This window comes from Capra hircus, chromosome 15 (genome assembly GCF_001704415.2).
Source record: "Capra hircus breed San Clemente chromosome 15, ASM170441v1, whole genome shotgun sequence".
Classification (NCBI taxonomy): domain Eukaryota; kingdom Metazoa; phylum Chordata; class Mammalia; order Artiodactyla; family Bovidae; genus Capra; species Capra hircus.
This window is the reverse complement of record NC_030822.1, coordinates 36411905-36423024: the sequence shown is the minus strand read 5'-3', so window position 1 is coordinate 36423024 and position 11120 is coordinate 36411905. Positions and strand designations below refer to the sequence as shown.

At 43.0% G+C, this 11120-nt stretch overlaps 1 protein-coding gene across 1 annotated transcript; it reads left to right on the top strand.

Annotated features, from left to right (window-relative positions):
• Window positions 9883-10854, top strand: LOC102173318 (olfactory receptor 2AG1-like). Its single transcript, XM_005689755.2, has one exon. It carries the CDS (start codon window positions 9883-9885, stop codon window positions 10852-10854), a length of 972 nt encoding a protein of 323 aa, XP_005689812.2.

Sequence of the window (11120 nt, the reverse complement as noted above, 5' to 3'; positions counted from 1 at the left end):
ATTTTCAAAGATACAATATTAAAGAAAAGCAGAAGGAAAAAGGAAGAAAGAAAAAAAATTATTAAAAAAAAAACCAAAACAAACAAACAAACAAAGAAAACCAACAACCATCCAAAGACTATATATGGTGTTTGTCTTAAAAAAAAAAAAAGTCTTTTTTTTTAAAATAGTAATAATAGGTTATAGAAATAAAAATTAGAGGAGAAATAGAAGACTTAACAATTAAAAAAAAGTTAGAAAAAAAAGAAAAAAAAACAAAAAGGCAAAAAAAAAAAAAGAATGATTTTAAAAATAGTGAAAATATATCTGGCCCTTCTCTGGTGTTATGGGCCGTGTGGGATCACTTCCAAGGTGGTTCCCTCTGTTTAACTTCTTCTGTTTGCTGGGTTTTTAGGCTCACTAGTTCAGTCGTGCTGTGGGGAGGGGGGATGCTGCAAACAAATAGCACTGTCGTGTGCACACAGTATCTCTGCCCCGCTTGGCCTGTCCTTTCTCACGGTGCACAAACCGCTCCAGCTCTACGATGCTCAGCCGGGAACCGTCTGGGGTCGGCCCTAGGCTGCGTGCACTTCCCCGGTCCAAGCCGCTCAGGTTCGGCGCTCAGGCAGCCCTCAGAGGCACAAATTCAGCTGGGACTGCGCTTTGTGCCCTTCCCAGGTCCGAGTAGCTCAGGAGTTTGGCGAGCGCGATCGCCGCGGCTTGTCACCTTTTCTGCCGCTGCTGCTCAGCTTTCTGGGTGGACTGCTGGCGCACCCCGTGAGGCAGATTGTGACTGTCCAGCACCCCCAGAAGTCTTAGCAAAGGAGCCTGCTTGCAGTTAGGTAAGTAAAGTCTCTCTGGGTCTGCAATTGCCCCTTTCCAGTCCTTACGGCTCTGGCTGCCTGTCCCTGGCGGGGGATGGTCTGCAGCCGGCTTTTTCCGTTCCGTCCTTTGTTCTGTGCTCGGTCCTGGCGGTGTCTTATGTTCGAGCTTTTCGCGTGGTAGCTATCCCACAGTCTGGTTTGCTAGCCCAAGTTAGATCGTTCTGGTTGTGCGTGGGGCATTCCTGCCCGATTCTTACAAAGCTCTGCAGCCCGCGCCTCCCGCGCGTCCCTGCCCTGCCCCCACTTCCCAGTGGCGGATGCAGGCGTCTGTGCTGCTTTTCCGCTGGGGGAGTTACTGTTGGGCTTGTAATATGTTGGTTTTAATTATTTATCTATTTTTCCTTCCTGTTATGTTGCCCTCTGTGTTTCAAAGGCTCACCACAGACTCGGCAGGGAAAGTGTTTCCTGGTGTTTGGAAACCTCTCTTCTTAAAATTCCCTTCCCGGGACGGGCTTCCCTTCCCGGGACGGAGCTCCCTCCCCACTTCCTTTGTCTCCTTTTTCGTCTTTTATATTTCTTCCTACCTGTTTTTGAAGACAATGGTCTGCTTTTCTGGTTGCCTGATGTCCTCTGCGAGCCTACAGAAGTTGTTTTGTGGAGTTTGCTCGGCGTTGAAATGTTCTTTTGAGGAATTTGTGAGGAAGAAAGTGATCTTCCCGTCCTATTCCTCCGCCATCTTTCCCTCTCCCCCCCATTGCATTTAGAGATCCCAGTTCAGTGGTAGCAGCTCCCACTATAATTTCTGACCTACACAGAAGAGCAACCACAGGGCCCTTAATCGATGCTGGATCTTCTCTCATAAATTTGTTTCTCATAGTCATAGTGAAAGATGTATTCTCCCAGAGTGGTTGAGCAGGCCTTATTTGATAAACCCATTCCAACAGTTTATCTCCCAAAGCCTTTGGACAACTTACTCTACAGTATATAAATGTAAATCTTACACCTTAAATTTTATTTACTGTGGTAGACCTACCCTTGCACTCATGTTTTAGCCAGCCAACTAAACAATCTGTAGAGCACTTTCTAACCTCTTGAGCTGAAACGCTGAATCCAAGGTCTCTACTTAGTGGGCCATATCAATAAGTTTATCCAACTTTTTTCCTCCCACCATAATTCCATACCCATGAGCTCCATCCTCACACTTATCTCCCAGATTTCTGTCTGTATACTTTGGAAAAATCATGCTGCTCCTTTGATATATATAACAACTCTTACCCTTTGAGTTTGCTGGAATATGAGTCTACTTACATATTTGGAAGCAAAGAGGGAAGATGAGAGTGGTCCCTGAGGAGAATCTGCAGTGTCTTAATGGCAACAACCTCAGGGGTGTTTATTATATGTTTCTAAGGCAAATGAGGGCCAAACTTTCATGAAACAGCTAATTATTGGTCAAAAAATTATCCGAACAGTGTCCTCAGAGTCCTGGGAATCTATTTGTCCCTAGTCCAATTGTCAGGTTCCCATTCCTCCCTGAACAATCCCTCACTTTAACAGAAGACATCCTGGAAATTTAGGAATACAATTTGCATTATAATTGAGCTACTAACATACTGAAACTCTGGGTTTGGTTTTAGGGCCACATAAGGAGAATAACATTTCTACCCTTTTCCTCACACTTGAGAGTCACTGAGGCAACATCTGTAGGTATTCTGACTCAGCAAACATCTACTCTTTGAACAAGAAGTGCTCTCCTCTTGGAGATAATCATGAATTCCCTGCCCTCTAATAATCTGCCCAGGGAACAGAAGGGAATATGGAATGGTGACTTATAGATCCCACTTTGCCTTAAGAAGATGACTAAACCATGTTAATACAGACCACTAATGTGTGTGTGTGTGTGTGTTTCTAGGAAGAGCTTGGTGGTGTGCTATTGTGGAATCTACAGAAATCCACCTCCTTCACAAACTAGACTGTCTAGGATCTTCCGTATTAACATGTGAGCTTTGACTACAGTTTTCAATATCTTCCCCACAACCATATAAGGAGGGCAGAAACTACATACTTTCAATAACGGGGTCACTGAACCCAGCACCATAGCTGGTACAAAGTAGAAATTAAATAACATTTGATGAATTCATAAAGAAGCTCAGCGTCAGAGAAAATATTTAATGGACTAAAATAGAGGCCATCAGCACTAAGTTCTAATCACCTGACTTAACTGAGTAGCAGCAAACTGACAATACTGACATTTAAAGATACACACATCCTTCCTCTGAATATATCACTTAACAACTCTTCCAATGCCACCCCTCTGGCCCAAGTCATTGGCTCCTTTCTGGGTCATTGCAACAGGTTCCTAACCAGTCTGCCTGTTTCCTTTCTGGTCCCTGTAAAGTCTTTAACAGAGTAACAAAGCAAAGTCTTTAACAAAGTGACAATTCCTCTTTAACAAAATTCAAATTATTTCAGTTTCCTATTGAAAGACCCCCAGTAGTTCCCTGATTCACTTAGAGCAAAAGTTGAAACCTTCACAGTGCTTCTATATGCTTACTCCGTTTGCTCTCTGACCTCGCCTCCTACTCCGTCCAACCCAGCTTGTTCACTCCAGTCCAGCTCCATTGGTCTCCTTGTTTGCCTACATCAGCTTGACCTCAGAACCTTTTCAGTGGCTCTTCTCTCTAAGATGATCTTCACATTTTTGCTCAAAGGACATTTTCTCAGTAAGATCTGCTCTAACCCTTCTATTTAAAGTTAACAATTTCTTTCCACATTCTCTGTTCCTCTTACCTTTTTTAGCTCCAAAGCACCTGAAAACTCCTAACATACAATGTGACACTTATGATATTTTATTTCTTGTTCTCCACCACCTAGAAGGTAACATCCCTAAGAAAGGATGGTTGGTTATTTTTTTCTATATTATTGCTATATAATGTTGTGTTCAGTGCCTAGTTGAAGTTAATACATATTGAATGAGAAAAAAAGACAGAATAATGGAAGAAAACAAAGCATGCAAAGTTAAGGTTACATATTGAATGAGAAAAAAAAAAAGGAACTATGGAAGGAAAACGAAGCAGGATACATTGTATGCTTTAGTCTTAATTTGCTCTGAGATACTCGCTTCTGCTCACTGCAACAATTACCTCCAGAGGAAAGACTGAGATAGAGCCCTGCTTTCACAGCTCTCCTGAGACCTCACTGGGTCTTCTCAAATCCCTGTGAATTTGGCACAGATGCACAGTACTAGCCCAAGGCCTGGTCATTAGTGTGAACTCAGGGATTGTAAATAGCCCCCCTTCCATGTTTCCTTTACTGGGGTGCAGAACTCATTTACTGAGAGATGAAAGAAGAGTTAAGAGGTCAGGAATCACACCCAGGAGATTTATTAAAATTCCTGTCTCCCAGCACTTCCAGGAAGGGATCAATTCAGCTGGGGAGAAAGTTCCTTTTAAACAAAGCTTCTGAGTAGAGGGATAAAGTCATTGCCATCACATAGGGAGGCAGAAGAGCCACCCCGAAGGACAGGGCTCTATCTCGCTGTGGCCCCTGAGAAAGTGAGGCCAGGCATTGCAGGCCTTCTTTTGGGTCCTCTTCCTGGATCATCTGCACTGGTTTTCCTTTATTCAGCTTTTCCTCCAGAGCCAAGTAGGAGTGAAACTGTTTTTAAAAGTTAAGCATTCAGCTTAGTTAGACAATTGCTTTATGGCTAGGAAAATTCCTTCACAAGGTGACTGGGCTAGAGACACAGCTTGTCTTAACCCTTCACATTAGAGAGGGGACAGGCTGTTTCAGGTTCCTATGAGACCCTTCTCTCTGAAGTGTAGATCATTCAAAGACCAGGTGGCCCATCCCAGAGAGGCCCTGCAAAGCCAGATGAATGGGGACACCCTGACCCACTGATCCCGCATACCTCCTCACAGCTGGTCCCCTTCATGCACTGGTACAAAATCTACTTTATTTACTCACCAATTTCTATTTGCACTTCTTCACCCTCCAAACAAGATACACAGCCAATGGTGAAATCTACCAGCAGTATCTCCTGTCTATCAGAGGTAAGGATTTCATCTCGGTTTGGGGGGTATTATGAAGTTTCTGTAAATGAATGATCAGGAAATGGGAGCAGGACCCTAGTTAGGAAATGTGGATGGTTAGGAAATGTTATTTGTTCCCTAGGTCTTGGACATGTCATTAATGTTGGTCTCATTTATTCACCAAATAATCATCAAGGATATTCTCTAATTAAGGAGCTGTGCCATGTACTGAACAATCACTGTGAATAAGACATAATCCTTACATTTAAAGATTAGCGTTGAAATATTTGACTGCAATAGTCAGTGAAGCTACTTACTCTGAGAGAAGCAAGACAAACTTCTGGGAGGTAGTAACAGAGATGTTCTGAAGTACCAGGAAGTTTTAACTGAGAAAAAGAATTAGAGCATCTGGAATGGGAAAGGGGAAAGAAATGGCGCTTTCTAGGAAGGAGCTGCAAGAGCAAAATCCTAGAGGCAAGAGGAAACACAATTTCCTGGAGAATTTCAGCTGGATCAACATGGAGGGACTTGGAGTCTGGACAGGGATGGAGGAGGGCGGAGAGGCTAGGAACCACAGGCAGAAATGAGGCAGGGGAGGTCAGCTGGCTAGATGATGAACTGATTTTCAGGGCAACTGATAAAGTATGTTTATAGCCAAAAGGGGGGAACAACTTAAATGTCCACTGACAGATGAATGGTTAAAGAAAATGTGATATAAATATAATGGAATTTTATTCAACTATAAAGAGAAGGAAATCTGGTCCTGTGCTACAACATGTAAGAAATTGGAATACACTGTGTTAAGTGAAGTCAACCACAGAAGTCTAAATACTACATGATTCCAATTATGTCATCTAAAGTAGTCAAATTGTAGCAGAAAGAATGGTGGCTTCCAGGGGCTGCTGGGATGTGGAAATGGAAAGCTGCTGTTCAGTGAGTATAAAGTTTCAGTCATGCAAAATGGAAAAGTTCAGGAGATATACTGTACAACATTGTGCTTATAGTTGACTGTACTGTACACTTAAAACTTTAAAAGAGTAGATCACGTTGTTTTTTTTTTTTACCACCAATTAAAAAAAAAGAGAGAGTAATTGAACAAAAATCTCTGTAAACTGGTTTCTGTATACTGCTCATACTTTAAATTTATTGAGAATCTATCAACATTCAGAAAAGATGGTGATTGCAGCCATGAAATTAAAAGACGCTTACTCCTTGGAAGGAAAGTTATGACCAACCTAAATACCATATTAAAAAGTAGAGACGTTACTTTGCTGACAAAGGTCCGCCTAGTCAAGGCTATGGTTTTTCCAGTAGTCATGTATGGATGTGAGAGTTGGACTGTGAAGAAGGCTGAGCACCGAAGAATTGATGCTTTTGAACTGTGGTGATGGAGAAGACTCTTGAGAGTCCCTTGGACTGCAAGGAGATCCAACCAGTCCATCCTAAAGGAGATCAGTCCTGGGTGTTCATTGGAAGGACTGATGTTGAAGCTGAAACTCCAATATTTTGGCTACCTCATGTGAAGAGCTGACTCATTGGAAAAGACTCTGATGCTGGGAGGGATTGGGGACAGGAGGAGAAGGGGAAGACAGAGGATGAAATGGTTGGATGGCATTTGCGACTCAATGGACATGAGTTTGGGTAAACTCTGGGAGCTGGTGACAGACAGGGACGCCTGGTGTATTGCAGTCCATGGGGTTGCAAAGAGTCGGACATGACTGAGTGACTGAACTGAACTGAACTCTGTAACTATAGCCATAAAAATATAAGTTAAAATATGACATGTAAAATAGTTATGAAAATAAAAAAATCATGAGACCACTGAAACAGTTGCATAGAGGTAAGATCACTCCTACTTTATAAGCAAGAAAAATGTGACAGCTACATGTTAAAATGAGATCATGTGACCAGTAGGAAAGCTATAACTCAAGCCAAGGAGTTTGACCTTGCCTTGTGTTTTATTCACAACGTCTTAGACAAGTCAAAGTATTAGGTAGAAATCATTATCACAAAATATCAACAAAAAGAGAGTGAGTGCTAAATTGGTGGTGGTAAGAAGGACACTGATTTTGCTGATGAAGAATCAGCAAACTATGCACCTTGCAAGAGAAAACAGTCCTTGAATTCCAAACTTTCACATAAAGTCCTATTCATTCTATTCACCTACTCACTCTGAGAAAAATAGATTCTCCATTCTCGTGAAAATTTCTAGTCCCTTAAACATACTCAATTCTTCTATTTATCACCTGCCAAATTAGCCCCTCATGACTGAATTCCATCTCAAGAATCATATCAGTCACCAATTGTTGTTGATTCGACTTCCAACATGAATCTTGACTCTATCATATCTTTGCCATGTCCCTGGTCCATCTTACCTAGATGACCACAATCACCCCTGCACATATCTCCCTGGGTCTGTTCTTGCCCATCTTCTACTTCTACCCCTCCATGGGACTATCAGAGTTATCTTTTAAAAGTATGAGTCACTCTTGTGTATACAGATTAAAGACACCCCTTATATGTGGAATCTAAAAAGAAATTATACAAATGAACTTACAAAACAGAAACAGACTCACGGATTTAGAGAATGAGCTTATGGTTGCCAAAAGAAGAATGAGGGGAAAGGATAGTTTAGGGAGTTTGGGACAGGCGTGTAAACATGTTTATATATGGCGGAATTCTTTCATTGTTTGCCTGAAACTATCACAACTTTGTTAATTGGCTATACCCCAATACAAAAGAAAACGTTTAAAAAGAAAAAAAAAAAACAGCTCTCAATTATAGTCTATATGGGATTCCATGGAGACTCAGTGGTAAAGAATCAGCCTGCAATGCAGGAGAGGTGGGTTCGATCTGTGGGTCAGAAAGATCTCCTGGAGAAGGAAATAGCAACCCACCTCAGTATTCTTGCCTAGGAAATCCCACAGAAAGAGGAGCCTGGCCGGCTGCAGTCCATGGGGTCGCAAAAGAGACAGACAGGACTTAGTTAACAAATAACAACAACAGTAGTCCATATTCCCTGAAAGGCCAAACACAACTTGGAACATGTTTACCACTCCACGTGTCTCTCAGTCAGTACCGTCCTCACCAATCTTACTTCAGCTTCCTAGAAATTACAAGCTCTTTCCTATTTCAAATATTCTGCATATTATATATCCATTGCTCAGGGAGCTCTTCATCCCTCCTCAATTGGGTAATTTACGTTTGTCTGTCAAAATTGAGCTTCAAATTCACAGACTCAGAAGGCTTTCTTTAACTACCAATCTACATGAGAACCACTGTTCACTCTTTTTTTGCTTTAGGACGCTTTTCACAATTTATAGTTACATCTATTTTATTTATTTATTGGCTATGTCATGCAGCTTGTGGGAACTTAGTTACCTGACCAACGATTGAACCCAGGCTCTGAGCCGTGAGAGCGGGGAGTCCCAACCACTGGACAGCCAGGGAATTCTCCACCTACTTTTCAATGCTCCTCATGAGTGTAACTGAATGTGGTCTGGCATTTTATATACTACGTACTTCCCTGTGCGAATGGGAGCTAGCACAGTGCCTGGCACATAATAGGCACGAGAGGGAATGGTTCTTTCTCTCTTCCAAAATTTTCTTTTACGTCAAGGTAATATGGGGAAGGCAATGGCACCCCACTCCAGTACTCTTGCCTGGAAAATCCCATGGACGGAGGAGCCTGGGTGGGCTGCAGTCCATGGGGTTGCTAAGAGTCAGACACAACTGAACGACTTCACTTTCACGTTTCACCTTCATGCATTGGAGAAGGAAATGGCAACCCACTCCAGTGTTCTTGCCTGGAGAATCCCAGGGACAAGGGAGCCTGCTGGGCTGCCGTCTATGGGGTTGCACAGAGTCGGACACGACTGAAGCGACTTAGCAGCAGCAGCAGCAGCAACATGGGTTTGGGTAGACTCAGGGAGTTGGTGATGGACAGGGAGGCCTGGCGTGCTGCGATTCACGGGGTTGCAAAGAGTCGGACATGACTGAGCGACTGAACTGGGCTGAACGCTAATCCTTAGTCTCTACTCTCTCCTTTCTTCTCAAGTTTCAGGGAGGAAGTTAATCTAATTGGAGAATGAGCGGGAATGAAATCCTCTTTTTTTCTTAGAAGATACAGTGTATCTCTTGCTCTCCTATTCCACCAGTCCTTCTTCAGCGGGAAGCACTGACCTGGTCCTGCTTTGCTTGTGACTGCAAAGGTAATTATGTTCATTTCGAGGTTGGTTTAGGAAGTCCCATTATCCACTAACACAGAAATTACATCCCATAATTTCTGCTTTATGAAAAATAGGGTGATGTTTTGGCTGCACAAATATCTCCTGTCTCAATTGTTTCACAACCTGGATGGGAGAGAGGGAAATATATGTTAGGCCTTCTCGAAGATGCATCTCCTGAAGAGAAAGGGAGGAAAAAGAAGCTGGGTACCATATGTCTGGGCTTCCCAGGTGGTGTTAGTGGTAAAAAATCCACCTGCCAGTGCGGGAGACATAAAGAGACGTGGGTTCAATCCCTGGGTCAGGAAGATCCCCTGGAGGAGGGCACAGCAACCCATTCCAGTATTCTTACTTAAAGAATCCCTTGGACAGAGGAGCCTGGCGGGCCACAGTCCATGGGGTCGCAGAGTTGGACACAACTGAAGTGACTTAGTGCACTCCGTATGTCTATATGCCTAGATTTTCCCTTTAATGTTTCCCATTGGTTAAGTTGCTCCTGTTTCTCAAGAGAAGGAAGTGGGATGGTGAAGCAGAGCAAATGCAGAATTACTGCCCAAATGGGACTTGCCTAATATTGAAGGAAACATCAGAAATGGGAAAGAAATGTGCTATTTTAACAATATGTTATCAGTACATACTTGATTTAATTTATGAATGAAAGACTAATACATGTTAGGATAAACTGAGCAACTAATTTCTTTCGATCAAGGGCTGTAACATTGTAAAGGCAAGGAGTCCCCAGTGACCACATCAGAACTACCTTATCTGATTTTTCATAATTTCAGATAACAACAACAACAACAAAAACACACACACACACACAGAATGGAGCTCTATAACTCCACCGTGGAAAGTGGTTTCATCTTGGTGGGGATTCTGACTGACAGTGGGTCTCCTGAGCTGCTCTGTGCCACAATCTCAGTCCTGTACATGCTGGCCCTCACCAGCAATGGTCTGCTGCTTCTGGTCATCACAATGGATGCCCGGCTCCATGTGCCCATGTACCTCCTGCTCAGCCAGCTCTCTCTCATGGATTTGATGCTTACATCTGTAGTTATTCCTAAAACACTTGTGGATTATCTGCGTGGAGAGAATGCCATCTCCTTTGAGAGCTGTGCCCTTCAGATGTTCCTAGTACTGACCCTGGGTGGTGCAGAGGGCCTCTTACTGGCCTTCATGGCCTATGACAGGTATGTGGCCATTTGTCATCCTCTGAACTACATGGTCCTCATGAGGCCCAGGATCTGCTGGCTCATGGTGGCCACCCCTTGGACCCTGGCATTCCTGAATTCTGTGATACACACTTCATATACCATGCATTTTCCTTTCTGCATGACCCGGAAACTCAGGCACCTCCTCTGTGAGATCCCACCCTTGCTGAAATTGGCCTGTGCAGATACCTCCAGATATGAGTTCATGGTGTATGTGTCAGGGTCCGTCTTTCTCATGCCTTCCCTTGCTGCCGTCCTTGCCTCCTATACGTTTGTCCTAGTTGCTGTCCTCCACATGTCCTCAGGAGAGGGAAGGCAGAAAGCCCTCTTCACATGTTCTTCTCACTTGACTGTGGTGGGAATGTACTATGGAGCTGCCATGTTTATGTATGTCCAGCCCAGCTCCCACCACAGTCCCCAACAGGACAACATCCTCTCTGTATTTTATATTGTCATTACTCCAGCACTGAACCCTCTCATCTATAGTCTGAGAAACAAGGAGGTAATGGGGGCCTTCAGGAGAGTATTAGGGAGGTTTTCTCTTATCCAGGATGGTGGCTGCCAGTGTCATTTTGAAGCCCTATAACTCCTAGATGGTGCTTCATATCTGCTCTTGGTTTTTTTTTAAATATAAATTTATTTATTTTAATTGGAGGTTTTATGTGGTTCTTCTACATTATGAAAATTCTGAAAATTTGCCACATTAGATCTAAGTCCTCATTTGGTCTTAGAGACACAATTTTGTCTCCATCAGCTCTGTATTTTGATAGTTAAGAAGCATTCATTTCTCTGATCAATATCCCAGGATATGCTTGAAATTCTTTTTCTGTTCTGACAGAGTGACCTTACATT